The sequence below is a fragment of the Primulina tabacum genome, chromosome 14 (assembly GCF_025594145.1).
Source record: "Primulina tabacum isolate GXHZ01 chromosome 14, ASM2559414v2, whole genome shotgun sequence".
NCBI classification, from domain to species: domain Eukaryota; kingdom Viridiplantae; phylum Streptophyta; class Magnoliopsida; order Lamiales; family Gesneriaceae; genus Primulina; species Primulina tabacum.
In genome coordinates, this window is record NC_134563.1 from 35038556 (window position 1) to 35059127 (window position 20572).

Consider the following 20572-nt stretch of genomic DNA (forward strand, 5'->3'; position numbering starts at 1 on the left):
AAATAAAAAGTAGGAATTTCAAAAAGAATATTAAAGGGACTGACAAATTACAGAAGACATTCACAGCCAGCTTATTTAAAAAAATCGGTGCTTTATCTTCCTTCGAAAAAGGTCGATTCTTTACTTTGGACGAATTCATTGATTTTTTTCTCTGTTTCAATTCTGAAAATGCACCCACCTTAACATGCAGTCCCCCTAAGTCCTAACCAAGTACTGTCTCCTTTCTCGAAAAACATCCACATATTGATTCATTAATATAATTAAGAATTTCTTGTTTTTCACGATATAATCTGACATATGAAAACCGAAAAGATTCATCAAAAATTTTGATTCATCATATGATTACATCATCAACAGAGTATTTAAACAAAAATTCAGGAAATGGAAGAAAAAAAAAACGAAATTTAGTTTAAGATTGATATGAGAGGGGACAGATTTTAAATTTAGTAGATAAATATTAAATTTACTTAAAAAAATTAATATAGTTTTTTTCTAATTAAAACGACCAATGTGCTCTCCTTATAGGCACACGATGCATGTGACATGGACCAATGACAATACCACTTGCCTGCCTTCTCCTTGATTTATCACACCACGTTAACCCCTAAGTTGCCACCTCAATGATTTTGCATATACCCAATATGTCCACATCAAGGTGATATAATATTCAAGACAAAAATTTGTATGAAACTTTTCATTAATCGTATTTTATGATACATATATCTTATTTGTGTCATTCGTTAAAAAATATTATTTTTTATGTTAAGAATATTACTTTTTATTATGAATATCGATATAATTAACTCGTCTCACAGATAAAGATTCGTGAGACCGTTTCACAAAAAACCTACTTCATATTCAATCCACAAATTTTTTTGGTTACATTCGAATATTATGTGAATGGATTGATTTGAAGTAATTATATGATTTCAAATTTCGAACTTTTTAGGATTGATCCAAATTTAAAGTGAAGTTTAGAGTAATTCACATCAAATATTTTCCTACAAAAGAAATCCATCAATCTTCACATGAAAGACTTTGACATTTTGCACCATGTCATGTCAGAAAAAGCACAAGAACGGGCCAAATTTGAGAATAAGGACAATGGGGGTTATGAAGTATGAACATACAAGAAAAGAAACTAATAACAGCTGGAAAATGAAGCATAAACTAAGTATGGTAACGAAAGTTTCTTTCCACAATTCACACTAGTTTTTCAAGAAAAAGAATTATGCCACATGCCACACTACTCCCATTCCAATGTGTATCCATCATCTTCCCCTAAAATGTTTCACCAAACATATTTAAACAATCGAACAACAAAATTTAATTCAAGTACAAGTAACAGCAAACAGATATGTAAATAAGAAGTCCCTTAACTTAAAACTAAGTTTAATACAAATATAAGATCAAAGAATAGGTAAATGTAAATAAGGAATCCCCCCTTTATTCTTGCTGCATTGTATTCAAGAATTTCATTGACCTGGCTTGGTCTTGGACCTATAGAGAAGCTTCTTCTTCTTAGAAGTTTGGTTGTCGAATGTGAGCACAACTTTGCCAGGTTCACCGATTTTGAAGCTGCAGAAAATCGCATGTTCATCAGTGGCCGCAATCTTCCTTGGCTTAGATACAATCCAAGTGTATCCCCCTTCGGCATTTGGGACAAATTCAGCTCCATAGGATACATCCCAGCCTGCTACTCTCACCTCCCAGACCAACGTGCAAGCCTGCAAAATCCCAAAATTTGAGTTAAATGCCAAATTTCAGTTTCTTGAATAGAATTTTATAATCAGAGAATGACTGGAAAAAACTTGCCCACCTCAGTGATGGGAAGTTCAATGGTGTGTTTGAAAGTTGGCTTAATAATCTCCTCCGTTACCGGATCAGCGATGGTGAATTCTTGATCACCTTCCTTGCTGAGGCCACCATATTGAATGGGTACTTGCTCGGGCGCTATGTATCTGTCACCCAAAAAAAAATCATCATCATGATAATTAAACTAGGTATATAATACCACAATAGTAGAAACATTAAAATTGAAGGGAACATAATTTAATCAAATGGACTGACTTGAAAAGAGTCTCAGCAGTCTTGGTAGGGCCTGCGAATACAAACTTGCTCTTCGTTCTTTGGGTTAAGAATGGGCTAATCATCCTGTTGTACGCCACATACCACCATGGAACATTGACAAACACCTTTGCAACATCAATAATACACAAACACTTAAATTCACATACACGCCCTATAAATTATACCACCAAGCAAGAAAGATTAAATGCAGAAAACCCAGAACGGAGAAAACTCATATTTTTAGGCCTTGCTAAACAAATTCATATAAATGGAAATTTCAATAACACTAGCAGAAGGTTTAAAAAAGGGATCTTTTTGAGAATTATACCTGTTTGGCAACAAATTCAGGATAATTATCCTGGAGCAACTGGAGTGCCTGGTTGGTAGCTTGACGAAGTTCTTTCTTGAAAAGGATGAGTCCAGGGGAATTCTTGAGATCGGTAATTTGAACAAAAGTGCAGGTGCCATCAGGACTAAAATCAAGATTCTTGACATTTTTCTCCAGGAATTGAATATACCACCTAAGGAACTTTGTTCTCTTCTCAGAATCAGCGAAGGTATTGTTGTACAGTTCCTTGTCCTGAAACTCGCCAAAAGCATTGTAACAAACAGGGTGCCCCTCTCTATCCACTCCATGAATATACACAACTTTTTCAAGCCCCTCGCCGATTCCTTCTTCTTCTAACAGGTCGTCGATTTTAAACTCTTTCCTCCATGCAACCACATTTTTTAGCATGGAAAAGGCTTCCTTTACTTTGAAATCCCTCGCCCTTAAGAACTTGAGGAGAACCACATCGCTCCTCTCATCGGCAAGAAGGGAGATACCCCACAGGGAAACCTCCTCCGGAGATAGAGGGGCTTTCTCCTCCTCTTCCTTAGGTTTCTGATCATCCGCCGGGGTGGCCGCAGGTTCCTCACATGGTGGCGTAGCGGGGTTGGTGACCTCATGAACTATGGTCTCTTTAATCTCTTCTTCAACAGCTTCCGCTTTTTGTTCAACCTTTTCAACGGCTGATGGCTCTGCAGCAGCCGGTGGTGGGGTGACTTTTTCTTCAAGCTTCTTATCCACGACATCTTCTTTCACGGGCTCTGTCGCTGGTTGCGGCGGGGGGACATCAGAACGTGGTGCCTCGGCAACTTCCGTTTTCTCTTCAGTTTTTGGTGGCTCTTCCACTGCTTTCTCCTCGGTCTTGGACTCTTGTTTCTTTTCTTCAGGTCTTGCTTCTTCTTCTTTTTTCTCTTCAGCTTTCGGCTGCTCCTTCTCTTTGGCGGGGACCGCCGGAGGGGGAGGTGGAGCGGTGAATTCACGCTTGGCGAGTGCCTCCTGAATCAACAGTTTGAATTCCTCCAAAGCTTTCTTTTCTGGATCCACGAGATCATCCACCTTGTTGCTCTCCTCTTTAAATGAGACAGATTCAGCAACCTTGTCCTCCCCACACGCTTCACCTTTATCCTTCTCCCCTTCCACCACATCTTCAGGCGCCGGCTTCTCCACCTTCTCCAATTCAGACTCCGGCAGCGGCGGCTCCTTCTCTACAACGGTGGCCGCAGACTTCTCAGCCACCGGAACATCAGACACGACCACCTCTTCGGCACCTGACGGGGCCTCAGCAGTTGTTTTCTTGATTTCCTCAGCCATATCCAATCCAAAAATTCAAGAAAAGAACAAATTAAACTTTCCCTGAAACACAGAAATTCAAAGCCCTGTTGAATAAATAAAAACAAACTGGTTGAATATTTTATGAGGAGAGAGCGAGCAAAATGGGATAAAAATTTTATGTGCGAAGAGAAACAGTCTGTCGAAGACTTGAAATATGCCAGCTCGTTACCACTCTTGCAATGGGGTCCATCTCCAACACACCACGACTCCTCTTTCTTGGACCAAAATCAACTGCCACACCAAATATTTCATAATAAACAATAAAATTCAAATTTCTAAATAAATTTTTTTTTTATTGCAATCATAATTGGAATACTAACGGGTAAGGTTTTGCTTTTGCAGTATTTTCGAGTTAATTATATAATTAAAATATTTAATGCTGATTATGATTTCTTTTTATTAAATAAATATATTATCAAGACTTTTGTGGCAAGACAAGACAAGATGTATCTGAATAAGGTTACTAAGAGGAAACAAGAAATCTAATCGCTATCGATTCGTGATTTGCTTGATATTCTTCATTTTTTGCCTTTTTTAATTATAATAATAATGAGTTATTATTATTATAATTATTATAATATACTTGATCCAGGGAGAAAATTAAACAAAAGTAACAATAAATTTGAAATCTGTCTGTATGTAATCAAACTGATTATCTTATATCCTAAATATGATATAGCCGAATATATATAATAATTATATATATATATATTCTATTTTATTAAAATTGATGAGATATAGTAACCACCTAGGAAGGACACCAACTTTTTTTCCAACTTTATCTTTATATGATACTAATATTACATTTTTTTTTGTTTTTTTTTTTTAAATTTCAATACACATTTTTTTTTATTTTTTTATTTCAACAATTCAAATATCAATTTAGTCCCTCCATAATTTATCAAATTTCACTTTAATCCATCGATAATATAAAAAAACTGTACACACACATCTCGCGGTGTGTGTAAAGTAACTAGTATATATATATACATGTATATTGGACATTCTTTTTGGTGTAATGTATTATAATGCAAATATTTAATAATTTGTAATTAATTTGGTTTTTATGACACACTGTCAAATGATAAACATCTTGATTATAATAATAACTATAGTTATTATTGCACACCATGTTTCTTTGTCATCATCGTCCTTGTAAGTTGTAACGCCGGCTCCTATATTTTCTTTTTAAAAAAATAAAAATAATTCAACAACATAAATTAAATTGTATTTTGGATAAACTTATAAAAAATACATCTCTCAATGTCTGAATTAAAATTCAATATATAACCACAATTTTTTAAAAACCGGTACCTGACAATAATACAACAAAAATGTAAATGTAAATTTAGGTTCAATTGTATCATTTACCATTTCTTAAAAAATTATGGCTCTGTATTGAATTTTAATTCAAACATTCAGAGAAATATTTTTCAATAATTTATGGTTGAATTTTCTTGTATAAAATAAATAAATAAATATATATATGTATATAATTTTTAACATATATTTGCATAGGACGTATGTATAGGTAACGGGTTTCAGTGTGTGGGTGGACCCACCCATCCCCGTCATTCCTAGGTCAAAAGTAATCCAGACAGAGTATTTTTGTTTTCAAACGATTTTACTAATTTGTATTTATGAAATGAATCGATTAATTTTATAAAAAATGAAAAATAATATTTTTTTATAAGTTGAATCGAATCATATGCATGCTTATGAAATCGAGTCAATCCCGTCTTTCCTTCCTGTGCCGAAGCAATATTTTTTTAAAAAAGAAAAACTTAAATAAAGGAGACCATAAATAGAGGATAAATGCGAGGGACGTGGTTTTTGTTAACCCACGGGGTCTATAATTAATATGAACCTTTTCTTAGAGTAATATATGGAACAACACGAAGTAATTGGAGGAAAACAATAAATCCAAAGTTAATATTAATTAATGGAAAGGTAGAGCTTAGGGGCTCAAATTCATTTATTTTATCCCACAATTTTATTTATTATTCTTCGATAAAAATAAATTTATACTTGATTGGCAAAAAAAATAATAATTTAAAAACTTGGATTTTTAAGTTGTACTATTATTTGATGCATTTAAAATCTCACAATTCATGTTCATGTAAAATTTTTATTACAATTAAAAATGAGTTATTTTGAATTACTTTTGTGTAAATAAATTTGTGATTAATTTTTATTTATTATAATTTTTTTGTCTAAGAAAATTCACGGAGTGGAAATTTTAGTAATTTTTTCCAAATCGGTTGTCAATATTAACACCAGATAATATTAATTATTCATATGTGTATGGAAGATTAAAAGGTATTTGTGTTGAGCGATATGTTTCTTGGTCAAAAAAACATATTTATCACTTATTTAATAGCATAAATTAGACTGCTGAAATAAAAAATTAAATTCAAATAAAAATAAATTAACAATTATTTTCGATCACGAAATAATCTTGTAACCTACATAATATTGTGGTAATAAATTAGAAAGTCCCACAACTTGCATTTACTCCATTATTCATATCTTTAACTTCATATTATTATTTTTTTAATGAAAAAAGACTACTTTTTTTGTGTATGAAATAGAAAAGGATGCAATTACAAAAAAAAAAAAAAAAAAAAAAACCGTTTTGTTTTAAATTTTGTCATAATCTACCTTTTGTTATGAGAATTAAGTTAGATGTCATTATAAATTGCATATAGAAATAATATCAATATTCTAGTTTTAGAAATATAATCTAAAGAAAAAATTATAATATAAGGTTGAAAATTTAAATTATATCAATGAGTAGAGAATATTAACTGTGGGGTAATGCATGAACATTGTCGTTCGGAATATCAACCAAAATCAGGGGATAATGCAGGTGGCAGAATTTGCGGTATAAAAGGTACTGCGCCTGCCAAATTGTCCCAAGAAAATATTTTTAATAATTCTAACATCAATAATATTGATATCGGATATCTTATTTATTTATTTTTTTATTTATTTGCATTTTGTATTTAAAATTATGAAATCCACGTTATATCCACAATTAATTTCGTAAATTGACCACTGATGGGGACGAGGAACTGAACCGAAAGAAATTATCATAATTAATTTGAGTGTAGCATAAATAATATATATATATATATATATAATATATATTATTATATAATTGACTTTATTTATGAAAAATGTCAAAAATATTAATTTTCATGGTAGATATTAGTCGGACGAAACTGTATTAATTTAAATCTGAAAAACGATCTCACAAGAACCGTGTCTTGTTATTTATAAGATACTTTATCAAACAATATATGGGTAATATGTATATATTGATCCGGTTAGGTAAGGCTTAAATTGGACTTTGGGGGAAAAAATTATTTTATTGACATGTAGCTTATTAAGAACGTTACAGAATGTGCGACTGATTATTAATTATGTATATTATCCTTATCCATAGAAGGAAAAAAAAAAAAAGAAATCTTAGGTGTCTCAAAAACAATGATATATATATATATACATGAGTAAGTCTCTTGTGAAACGGTGTCACAAATCTTTATCTTTGAGATGGGTCAACCATATCGATATTCACAATAAAAGTAATACTCTTAGCATAAAAATTAATATTTTTTCATGGATGACCCAAATAAGAGACCCGTCTCACAAAATACGACCCGTGAGATCGTCTCACACAAGCTTTTACCTAATCTGTATTATGATGATGCAATTAAAAGTCAAGTTTGAATTAAGATATTTTCGAAAAATAAATTTGAAATATACTCTAAACGATTCGTTTATTTCAAATACATCACCATTACAATTACTATATATGAAAACAACATATACACACTTATCCAATCTCACCCGACAAATATAAGCCCAACAAATCTGATTTGACGTTAAAAAATTTATACTCCGATGAATTGTGTGAATAAACAATGGAATGCATGGTTCTTGCAAGTATTTTACATATAAATAAATATGTGTCCAATATTTTTTTCTTCCCCAATTTGATAAGGATGACCAACTCGGTCTAGTGGTCCACGTTTCCGGTTAAGGCAGGATCATTAATGTCCCCAAACCTAGCAAAACCCACGTCTATGATAATTATTATTAATTATATTTTTCTCATCTCAAAGGAAGAGTCGAAGAGAGACATAGGTGTCACGTTCCCCACCCAATTACTTTCTTTATTTGGCAAAATACAACTTATGACACACCCTATTCAATCGCCAATGTGACCAACTGTATCTTATATTGAATTATTTGATGAACCAGCCAGCGGCAAACTTAGTCCAAGAACAAGATGAAAATATGTATTCTTGATTCTCTGCTCTCCATCGGTAGTTGCATCCTTTGTTTTATATGTTGTAGTTTTTCTTGTAACATTACTTCCAACCCGGCCGACCAATGAAGGAAGCTAGAAAAGAGGAATGTCCTCGATTCCTCTTGTTTTTTTTTTTTAATTATTAGGACATTCTGGAGTGTTTTCTTGCACTAAGATTTGAGTAATGATCTGACCACTTCTACAATGGGGAGAGTGTATAGAACTAGGGATCTGAACTCTCCCAATCTGACCTCTTCCGGTTTGAATCCTGAACTTTTCCAAATGATATATCACACCGATTCCTCTTGTTTTGATTTCTCAAGCATTCAATTTACTGTCTGACATGAGATGGGATGTTTCCTAAATTTTACTTGATCACAATTACAACTATAATAGATACGGGAACGTGCCTTTTGGAAATATCAGTGGCTCTTTCAATTATCAACGTTAGTAACATTATGCTCAAAAATCGAAATAAACTCAGACTCAGAATACTAATAATATCAAGTACAGTGCCATGGCACAAAGTAAAAGACATCAAATAACTTCATCTCATTTGTTCACCATGATTTGCACCCAAGTTTCGGTCACAAAAACCTCAAAATAACGAAAGATAAAGAAAAAGAAAGAAAAAAACTGGATACATATACTGTTATATTCATGTCACTAAATGAAACTAAAACCTAGTACTACCTGCCATCATGCTTCTTAAACGAGAATATTCCCACGATTGCTGGTACAGTTATAAGATTTAGCCAACAGAACGAAACCTATGAAACCTAGCACATTAACTGCAGCAAGTAACCAATAAAAGTAATCTAAATGTGCACTGTTTGTGTTGTCCGAAAACCAACCTCCTTCACCACCAGAATCACTAGTAACTCTCTCGATGATGCATATAAGGAAACTGCTTATAAAGTTTCCCATCCCACAAATACTAAGATATAAAGAGAGACCTAAAATTTTCAAATCGCAAGGCATCAGATCGTAGTAGAGCTCTTGCAATCCAATCAATGTGAATATTTCGGTTATCCCGAATAAAATATACTGTGGGATTAGCCACAAGAAACTCATGGGAACCTTAGCTTTTGCTAAATCGGCTAGTCCTTGTTCTAACACAACATTAAGTCTCTTTCTCTCGACCAGTGCTGCTGTGATCATGCAGATGGTGCATAAGAACATCCCCGTCCCTATTCTTTGAAGCTTTGTTATCCCGGAGGGAATTCCGGTTATTGCTCTGGATATGGGAACAAAGATACGGTCGTACAATGGGATTAAGAGGATGATTGAGAGACCGATTACATACTGAAGTGAAGCAGCCGGTATGTCGAATTTTGAATTAATTGATCTTTCCATCGTAATGCCTTGTTTGGTGAAAAGTGTGGAGGGTTGAGCTAAGACTGTGGCGAGTGGCAAAGATGTAGCCCATAATGGGATTAAATTAGCAAAGGATTTCACCTCTTCAACTTCCTTGATGCTGCCAATATCCTTGTCTTCGACAGAGTCATCCGAGGCAAGCAAAGCTTCGTTAAGAGATCTGTTTTGCCTGCCAAAATTCATATGAAACTTGAATTTGTACCATGCAATGATGAATCTAGAAATATCGTACAGAAGCAAAACTAGAAAATAGGTGCCCCATTCGACCACTGGCGGAATGTGCACAGAACCACTCTGAAACCCTACCTGATTTGCTGAGAACCTAGCTGAGGCGCCATGTTTTGCTCTTCTTCGTTGAAACCACTCATGGAATGTGAAACACTTCTATTCATTGTTGATTTATTGAAGACCTGAGAAACCCTCAAAAGGGAACATTTCTCCTCAATTTTGATGTTATACCGGTAAGACTTCTTTCCAGACACAAATATTACCAGAGCAATTACCATAGAAATGCAAGGGATCCCAAATCCAAGACCCCAACTCACGTTATCTTGTAAGTAATTCAATACTACTAAGGCCATTAAAGGCCCTGCGCACGCGCCAAAATACAACCAATTGAAAAATGAGCCTCTCTCTTTTAATTCTGTGGGATCTTGCTCATCAAACTGATCTGCTCCAAATGCTAGAATGCAAGGTTTGTGGGCCGCTTGTCCGAGGGCCATTAGATAAAGGGATACGAAGAAGAACAAAACTTGAAGCTTATCTGGGGACTGTGACTTATCCATGGAAATGCCTTGCCAATCAAGCAAAGCCGAAACAGTCAACATGCCAAGTGCCTACATGCATAGTAATCAATACAAAACAAACAAGCATTTTATTTTATTGAGATTCAAAGGCTTAGAAAGAGTATAATTTGCATGAGACTGCTGTGTCTCCTACATCTAGTGCTGAAGTAGATTATGAAGAAAGTGCAATGTCTAGTTCAGTTTCATAGATCAACAGGTCTGGTAAAAACCCTTGGACCCCTCAAGCTATGGTTGCTCAATAACAATTTTAATACTTAACTTCTCCAAGAGTTATGAGAAAAATGCAGCGGATAGCCAAAAACCGTAAGTAATATTCAAATCAACGTGCATAGATGGTCAGATAATTTTTAGTAATTAACACCCAACATGAATTGTTGATCAGATATTGAGTTATCTCAACATCCAAAACGCTAGAACTAAGCACTCAACCCAGTTTAGTAACTATAACGGGCATTGAGTTCTTTAACACCACAGATTCAACACCTAGCATTTCTGTGAAGCATATTCGTGCTCTTATTAGACTTGATTGATTAAAGATCACGTTACATTCGTTCTCGTGTTCTTTGTCTAGTCCCTCCTTTTGTGTTTTGCTTTGTTTCTCGCTTTATTTTGTTTAACAAATTTCACCACCTTCCTTGGCGGTATATATATATATATATATATATATATAAACATCGGTTTTCATACTTAAGTTTGTATAAGTTAAATACGCTTGTTCCTAACATTGTAGAATGTGAAACTAATAACTGACCAAGATATAAATCAGAGAGGACAGCATAATGGTACAGTATCGGCCCAAGAATGAATCGGCCGCAAAAGCACCCAAAAGCGGCAGCATTAATCCAGTGCCTGTCCATATATTTACGCTGGCTGCAGCCGTCGCAGTAGACTGCCCCAGCGGCCCCGTAAGATAGCTTATCAAATTCGTACTCACTCCATAGAACGCAAATCTCTCAGTCACCGCAACCCCTGCCATTCAAATTACAATCACACGTAAGTACAATTCAAACAACTGACGTAAATCAATTCGATCTTAAAATTAAAGGCAGTAAAATATTGTTACCTATGATGTAACGCGCAGATCGCCAGTAGCCCGTTTGATATCTTATTGCTGGCTGTCCTTCAGAATCCACCATCCGTTCGACACACTCATTTTGGAAACTATTGGAAACGATAACATTCGAAGAGATCGACATTCTTGGAAGATTCAGTCAGAGAAGTGATAGCTAGTGTTACAGCCCACTGCGCCTGGTGACGAATAATAAACGTGAAACTGAAAATGGAGGACTTGCATTATGTCATGTGCGTTTTGATTTGTCTTCACGTTTGCATGCACACGTGGAGAAAGGACGCATGCATGCAAATCTATGGAACAACACCTGTTCCAATTTATTATCCCCCGACCTAACTTAGACTACGTATTTTGAGGCGGCCAGCTTTAATTTTTCATCTTGAAATGGGCTTTGGAAGTGGAGATCATTGGAATCAGAACGTGTACGTATTTTAACAGGTTTTGTTATCCTCGTTAAGTTCGTTGAACATAAGCACAAAAAATTTATAATATGTTTAAAATAAAGTTTAGTTAAACAAAGTCATATTATTAGGGGGTGTAAAACTACCATCACCACTACTATATCATGATATTACACGAACAGCAGACCAGATTAATTGCACAAAGAAGTAGAATACATGAACGTGAAGCACTGCTACACTCGTGCGTTCTCAGGCAGTGATTCTTCTATGATAAACATAAGACCAAGCGAAGTAAACATACGCAGAAAATGCAAATGCACTGATCCCCGCCAGCACAAAGTAGAAATAATCAAGATGAGCTCGATTCAAGTTATCTGAAAACCAACCATCCTCACCATGTTCACTCGTGAACTTCTCGATTGCAGATACGAGAAAACCACTTAGGAAGTTCCCAATGCCAATCAAACCAAGGCACAGAGCAATACCTACACTTTTCAGATCAGTAGAAACCTGATCATAGAAGAATTCTTGAAGGCCAACATAGGTGAAGGCGTCAGCTATTCCAAAAACCACATATTGAGGAGCAAGCCACCATATACTCATTGGTACTGTCGCCTTTGGCAAGTCAGCAAGCCCATGTTCCGTGGCAGTTGCAAGACGCTTCCTCTCAACAAATGCAGCTATTACAATGGCAATTAATGATAAAAGTATCCCAATACCAATTCGTTGAAGCATTGATATACCTGCTGGCTTCTTGGTTATAGCTCTGGTCATGGGAACCAAAATGAGGTCATAGATTGGAATAAAGGCAAAAATGGAAAAGGCAATAAGAGATTGAAGTGAAGCAGCTGGTATCTGAAAGCTGGAAGTGATGTAACGATCCATTGTGGCGCCTTGCTTTGTGAACAGTGTTGAAGGCTGTGTGTATAATATTGCATATCCCAAACAGGAAGACCATAATGGAACAAGCCTGAGAATTGCCTTTGCCTCTTCAATGTCAGCGATGCTACAAGCTTTTGTGTTGTTTTTTGAACCCTCGGGTATGATTAATGCTTCGTCAAGAAACCTTGCAAGCAGAAAGTAATATATCGAACAAAATTAACTCCAGACTAAACACATGAAGCAAGTAACTAAAATGTTACCAGTTTGTTTTTTCTTTCATTTTTTTTTGGTTAGGCAGGCAAAGTTTTTAACCATGACTTAATGAACTTACCTGAATTGAGAATCTTCATGATGCAGAATTGGTCGAGCTTCATAATCAGTCGACGTGCCTGAAAGGGTGGCTAGCCAGTTTATAGCAGCTTTGACAAAGACGCGTGTAATTCTTGCAAACGGGTTACTTTCATAACTGCTTATATGGTATCGATAGTTCACAGTTCCCAACAAGAAAAAGAATAACGCAAAACACATTATAATTGATGGAATCCCGAAGCCAAGTTCCCAGCTCATATTCTCTTGAATGTAGTTCAGAACCAAGAGAGATGACAGAACACTTAAACACAAGGCAAAATTCCACCAATTGAAGAATGAGGCTTTTGCCTTACTTTCTTCTTGATGTTCCCCATCAAACTGGTCAGCTCCAAGAGCTTGTAAGCTAGGCTTATGCCCACCTTGCGCTAATGCTACTAAATACAAAGAGAAGAAGAAAAAGATCTGAAGATAGGGTGGCAGAGGAGAATATGATAGAGTATCTACATCGTTCTTGCTTTCTGAAGAGTTGACTGAATTAAGTGCAGCTGATAAACACAAGAAGCCAAGTCCCTGTGAGCAGACACAACCCACGAGCAGTTACTTTTAGCTCAGCACAACAAAAATCTAGATTGTTCTCTAATGTTTGATGAGAGATTTGCAAATCACGGAATAAGTTCGCAATCAGTGACCTATTTTCTTGGCCCCTTGGACAATGTCAATGTAGTGTTCTTAATCAATCTTGATTCTGTTGTACTTAACCCATGAAATTAATTAACTTCCGAATATCTGAATAATCAAATTTGAAGTTACTTCCAACAGTACTAAAAGGGAAATAGAAGAGCTTTACTAGAATTGGAGTGATTGTTCACTCACCAAAATGTAGAGCACCGAGGCAATAATGATTGTCCTGTATCGGCCTAAAAATGAATCAGCAATGAAAGCACCGATAAGAGGTGAAAGAGACGCCGTTCCGGACCACGCGTTCACGTTCGCCACTGCCGTTGCAGTGGACTGTCCAAAGGGGCCAGTTAAATAGGTCACTAAATTCGAACTTATTCCATAATAAGCAAATCTCTCAGCCATTTCAACACCTTTTGTATAATCAAACAAGAAAGAAGTAATATGTGATTCAAAAGCAACTCAACGAACGGAAATTGCTGAACGATAGTTGAGATAGGATACCTATGATGAAAGAAGCAGATTTCCAGCAACCGGATTTTGATCGGACGGAGGGGCGGCGTTTGAAGTCGACGCAGCCAATTACGATGTCGTTTAACAGTGGAGTTTGGGAACCCGGAATGTCATTCCCGGCGTCCATTTAATCCTCTGTCTCGGTAGAAGCTCTGCGTTAATCCCACGTGCCTATTCATTGAAGGCGATATTTCAATCACCAAATTATTTTATTTTACTAAAAAACAATAAAATTAGTAACAAAAACTCTTTTAAAATTATCACTTAAATTAATTTTATAAAAAGTAATCTCCTGTGAAATAAATCTTTATCAGTGAGACATATCAATCTTATTGTTATTCACAATAAAAAATAATGTTTTTTTATGGATAACCCAAATAAGATATTCGTCTCACAAAATACGACTTGTGAGACCGTCTCACACAAGTTTTTTGTCTTTTATTATTATTTATGTCAAAATTTATAACATGGAAAATTAATCACATTAATCTCCATGATGTTAAATTTAACTATCTGAAGAAAAAAAAAAACTGTTGGGTACATCCTAAAAAAACTGTTGTTTTAGGATGATACCAATTTGCGTTATTGAATATATATATTCTAATTTCCTTGTCTATTTTAATCGTTTTTTAGCAATTCCGAACAACAGATATTGACGTATCAGCCACGCTACACTTGTTTTTTTTTTGCGTCTATTACAGCAGCAACGGCCAAGCAGATGATGGGAAAGAGTAAGCCAAATCCTATCCTTCGTAGCATCGTTATACCTGTTGGCTTCATAGTCACTGTTCTAGATAGTGGTAGCAGAACACGATCGTAAAGGGGGATGAAAATGACGATGGAAAGGCTGACAAAGGAGTGAAGCGAGGCAGATGGTATCTCAAAGCCAAGGCTTGTTGATCTGTCCATGGTGACTCCTTTCTTTGTAAAATAAGTGTAGCAAAATAACCGGCTTTCGCAAATCACATACATAACGCAGACGACAAGTAAAACCTCAGTTGTAGTGGAACAAATAGAAGTGGCTACTCTACTTATGATAAATGACGCATCCGCCGGACTTGGAGCGGGTGGCAGGGCGGCCGTGGTAGCCAACTGCGGCTTGAACGAGGAGTGGAGGTGATGGTATTGACTGCACACTCACCAGCTTTCGTGCGTTTATCATAATATGTTTATTTATTTTCCTTTTTAGTTTTGACTTTTGAAAGTTAATTATTATATCAGTTTCTTTTGTTTTGGCCAAAGATTGGGATAGATTTGGATTTCTTTGTTTCCGAATTTTTTAAATTCGATAGGTTTTTTTGGTTTGCCCGATATTTTTTTCACTCCTACTGGTGTTTGAAAAATGGCATCTTTTTGGATTTGCTGCCTCAAACCATAAATCAGTGTTAGGGTATGAGTCAATTGGTAGCACATGTTCAAGATGAACTCAAACTCGAGATCGAGCCTTGATCAAATCGAATTTGAGCAAAAATACATTAAATTTACGAGTTTTAAATCGAGCTCAAACTTAAATATATCTAATTTGGTCGAACACAAACTTTTAAATTTTCTTTATATCGGATTCGATTATGTTCGTTTATGTCCATAATCAAAATCGAACTCATTTCTTAATTTCAATATCTAAATCAAAATCAAACTCATTTCTTAATTTCAGTATCTAAATGAAAAAACAAATTAATCTTATTAATTTTTAAAAATTTAATACAATTTATATAAATTATGTTTATTTTAAAAATAGTGATATTTATTTTTTGAAAGACGACATGATTTTAGAGACACGTGCCTTGCATTTTCGAAGGTTTTAAAATTTTCCTAAAAATCGTACAAAAATATGATCTGTACAAGTATGACGCCTCCGTGTCCATTTACTTCACACGTGAGTAGTAGCTGACGGGTTATCTTAAAACAGGTGTCTTTGTTTATAATATATAATATATTATTATGAATAAACACGACAAAGAAAAAGAAAGGGAAAGTAAAAGCAACTCCGAACTCCATTGTGGAGCAAGGTTTTTCACTCCAATCACTCTAATCCATGGTGCTGGACTGGAGTTCCCCCATATACCACTCTACATGTGGCGCAACACATCTATTTTTTTTTAAAAATTTTTTTATTTGTTTTATAATAATTATAAATATTTAATATTTTATTATATATTAATTATATAATTAATATTTTTATTTTTTAAATTTTTAAAATAATTTTTTCTTGAAACTTAAATATTAATTTAAAATTTTTTAAAACTTTTTTAAAAAAATTAAATAGATATTAAATTAATTTAATAAACAACCAAATTATATTACTAGTACATTAAAATGATACATTTTACAACATAATACGAAATAATTTTAAAAACAACAACAAACAAACAACAAAATTACGATACAAACAATAAAATTTATTAAATGATATTTAGTAATCTGGTAAACCAGATCCTGATCCTCCAATATCGCCAAAATAAGATCCAAAGTTGTCTCGATTTTCAGCTTGAAGTCTCTTTTGCAAAATCTTTTCTTGTTGAGTTCTAGTGTATTCACGCAAATTTGGATCAATGATTTTGCTCAAATCTTTGTATAAAATTCTATCCTCCATTTTTCTTTCCTCTTGTTGAAGTCTCATCCTTTGAAGGTCATAATTTTGTTGTCTTTCAACGGTTCCTTGTTTCAAAACATCCAAAAGTTCGCGATGTTGTTCTTCCATTGTACGCTGAATTTGAGAAATATCTTCATCTCTTTTCTTCTTCAATTTGGCTTTTTTCACTCCAATTGGTCTTTGAAAACTGTCATCAATATTGTCGTCATTTAAATGTATTGCAAATGCAGATAAGCTAGGTGAACCTGATTGTGGCGATTCTTCAGCTGGAGTATTAGACTGTGAAGTATCCAGATTAGTAGCACGTAGTTTAGATTTTTTGGTTATCGAAATTTTATCTCCTGAAAGTTTTTCACAATCTTTCACAATATCCCACACATGATCAAATGAAAATGGTTTGTTATCTTTACTGTCTTGTACATACAGTACTTTTGCGCGGTTCATCTACATAAAAACCGTTAAAAATTAGTTAAGAAATTTGAATGTGAATGACTCATAACTTTTTTTAAAAAAATAACTTACGATTTCTTGTTCAGATGCACCACTAGGCTTGAGGTTTTCAATTTGTCGAATGCATCCTCTCATACGGGCAACAGAAGTGAGGATGTTTCCCATGCGCTTCTCAACTGATCTTTGAGGTCGTGGATGTAAATCACTTCTTCTTTCTTTGTTGTAGTTCTCAGCAACCCGAGACCAGAATTGAGTTCTCGATTGACTTATACCTATAATGGGATCCTGTGAAACATCAAGATAAATATGACACAAAAACTTATCTTCATCAACGGTGTAGTTCTTTCTTGAATTTTCTTCCATCTATCTTTCGCTAACATGCTTATAGGTGTATTGATATGTTTTGAATATAAATGTTACTATTTATAGTATTTCGGATTATCTTTAGAAAATATGCAAAAGAAATGATAGTCGTTTGATTAGATTTCGATGGATATCAGCCATTGAAATCTCATCTGTGTGCCATCCGTCGGATGAGATTACCAAAATCTAATCCTACGGATGGTACAATGATGAGATCACCAAAAGCAAATGCCATTGGATGAGATTCCTTATCTAATGAAATCTAATTCTATGGATGGAAAGATTTCGAGATAGGAAATCTCATCCATATTATCGTAATAAATTCTATATAAACTCTAATTCGTGGTATACATTTTTCAAACAATTTATATTAAAAAAATGAATTCTTCATCAGGCTCATCGTCATTATCCGATAATGAAGATGAAATAACTAATTATTTGATCATCGATAAAGCCATTGATAAGATTCAAGGAGCAATCATTAGCCATATTCATGCACGCAATACGATACTACACACCTACATCAATCAACAAGTTAACGAAGGTCCGAGAAGAGGATCCATTCCAGGTCACATTGTAATTCACCGCGATAGAGAAATAGCCGATCAGAATTTGTTCAACGACTATTTTGCTGAAAATCCCAGATTTCATGAAGGTATTTTTCGACGACGATTTCGGATGTCTCGTCATCTATTCCTTCACATTGTGGATGGTGTCAAGAATCATGATAATTACTTCATACAACACAGTGATGGCTTGGGACGACTAGGGTTATCAACTAATCAGAAAGCAACAGCTGCAATTCGAATGTTAGCATATGCCATGGCCGCGGATGCGACCGATGAATACATCAAAATAGGAGAGTCAACTGCAATTGAATGCTTGCAACGGTTTTGTCGAGCAGTGGTGGAAGTTTTTGGAGCCCAGTACTTACGAGCTCCAACAGCCAACGATGTTGCTCGACTCTTGCATATTGGTAAACAACGAGGCTTTCCAGGAATGTTGGGAAGTCTGGATTGTATGCATTGGAAGTGGAAGAACTGTCCTACTGCTTGGGCTGGGCAATATTCAGGTCGAAGTGGGTCTCCAACTATTATTTTAGAAGCAGTGGCCGATTATGATCTTTGGATATGACACGCATATTTTGGTATGCCTGGATCAAATAATGACATCAATGTTTTAGAGGCATCCAATATATTTTCAAATTTGGCTCAAGTCATTTCTCCTCCTGCCAATTATACTATTTATGGCAAAGAATATAATACTGGCTATTACCTAGCAGATGGTATCTACCCAAAGTGGTCAACTATTGTGCAAACTATCAGTAACCCACTTGGACCGAAAAAAAAGATATTTTGCTATGAAACAAGAGTCGTGTAGGAAAGATGTGGAGCGAGCATTTGGTGTTCTTCAATCTCGATTTGCAATCGTGACAAATCCAGCACGTTCGTGGCGTAAAAACAATTTGCATGATATAATGACAGCATGCATTATCATGCACAACATGATTATTGAAGATGAACGTGACCTCAGTGCACCAATTGAAGATGCAAGGGAAGCACCGCTTGCCGATGTGGAAATGGTGGTCAATGACGAAAGTACAAGATTCGAAGAATTTCTCTCTCGGTATAAGAAAATAAAAAACAGAGATGCTCACTATGAACTACGAAATGCGTTAATTGAGCACTTATGGGAAGAATATAGTAATTCTAATATTTAATATTGTGCTTGTATCGTATTTATTTCTTAAAATAAATATTTGTATCATTTTCAATGTTTTTTATCTTATATATAATGTGATGCTTGTATTGTATTTTATTCTTGAAATAAATATTTATATCGTTTTCAATGATTATATTGAAATAAAATATTTGTATCATTAAATAATTATTTTATTTATATAAAATAATTAATCGATTTTGTAATAAATAATGAAATAATATAATTATATTTATTATGTATAATTGTGTAATGTAATTATAAATAGTTATTATTGAATTAAAATTAATATTATAAGAATATTTTGAGAATATTTTTTTTTAGTGTAGAATGTATTGTAGATAGGTTGGAGATGAATTTAATGTTAATGCAGAATGTAATGCAGTGGGTTGAGGACGGTGTAATCATCCCTTTGTTTTCACTTTGATTTCCCCTTCTTCATAATCAACGCACGCATCCTAATGTCGGGCTGCCATTGGTGGTGCTATTTCGTTCCCAAAATACTCAGCAACCAAAACGCCGCCGATGGGTGTTCCAACCAGATTTTTTCTTTCTCCTCCGTGGCCGTGGTTTTCAGCTCCTGGCTCAACCGTCGGAGGAGAAGGTACTTGCTGCTGATTCTGTGCTGCCCTTTTCTTTTCCCTCTGTTCTGTGCCCTATGCCCTCTCCTTTTCATGGCGGATATATGTTTCTTGATTTGCCGGTGGAGACAGAAGGCTGCGGCGGAGAAAGTTGGAGTTGGGACTGGCCTCTGTGTGGAGGATGGAGATGAAGTAGGGTTGTTGCAGCGATACTTGGAGGATCAGATGTTGCTTGTGGTAGGATCAGGGTACAAGAGTGGGGAAGATGATAATGGGAATGTACTCGGTGAAGATGGGGTCGACGAGAAATACTTCGATTGTTCGAGGGCTGCTAAGCAATAAAGAAAACTTGATCTCAGAGACTTGCATGACAGAGTTGATACTTTGGCTTTGGAACAATGCGAAAGTTGCATATTTTGTTCACGGGAACTCTAAGACGTGCTTGGATGAGTGGATTTGAGATTTTGAGTTGATTTGGGTTGACTTGGGAGTGGATGAATTTGAGATTTTGAAATCAACTGATTTGGTCCATGGAATTCACCCTCCCATTTTAGGCGGATTAAGTATCCCTGCCCATCCACCGTCATTTGAAATCCTCTTGCTTCTTCCTCGTTTCTTTTTCCAAATCTAAAATTATATCTGCAGAGCCTATCACCTGAAGTAAATCTTCTTCCAGCTAATTTAACCTTCCTTCGAGCTCAGCCACCATATATTGCTAGCTAGCTTGCTTTTATGTTTTCTTCCTCTGCAAAAGTAATTAATTTTCTGGGGCAACTTAATTGT

General features: G+C 35.0%; 3 protein-coding genes across 3 annotated transcripts; all 3 read right to left on the reverse strand.

Annotated features, from left to right (window-relative positions):
* Positions 1–1159: 1159 nt before the first annotated feature.
* On the reverse strand, positions 1160–3855 carry LOC142524174 (patellin-3). Its single transcript, XM_075627989.1, has 4 exons — positions 2399–3855; positions 2071–2195; positions 1820–1961; positions 1160–1727 (listed from the first exon to the last, which is right to left on the reverse strand). Exons 1-4 carry the CDS (start codon positions 3707–3709, stop codon positions 1476–1478), a joined length of 1830 nt encoding a protein of 609 aa, XP_075484104.1. The 5' UTR covers positions 3710–3855; the 3' UTR covers positions 1160–1475.
* A 4737-nt stretch (positions 3856–8592) lies between these two features.
* Positions 8593–14274, reverse strand: LOC142523978 (uncharacterized). The gene is made up of 8 exons (XM_075627706.1): positions 14075–14274; positions 13766–13983; positions 12915–13462; positions 11957–12767; positions 11292–11436; positions 10980–11197; positions 9729–10258; positions 8593–9591 (listed from the first exon to the last, which is right to left on the reverse strand). Exons 1-8 carry the CDS (start codon positions 14208–14210, stop codon positions 8754–8756), a joined length of 3444 nt encoding a protein of 1147 aa, XP_075483821.1. The 5' UTR covers positions 14211–14274; the 3' UTR covers positions 8593–8753.
* A 2087-nt stretch (positions 14275–16361) lies between these two features.
* Positions 16362–17489, reverse strand: LOC142523979 (uncharacterized). Its single transcript, XM_075627707.1, has 2 exons — positions 17199–17489; positions 16362–17120 (listed from the first exon to the last, which is right to left on the reverse strand). Exons 1-2 carry the CDS (start codon positions 17487–17489, stop codon positions 16497–16499), a joined length of 915 nt encoding a protein of 304 aa, XP_075483822.1. The 3' UTR covers positions 16362–16496.
* Positions 17490–20572: the final 3083 nt, after the last annotated feature.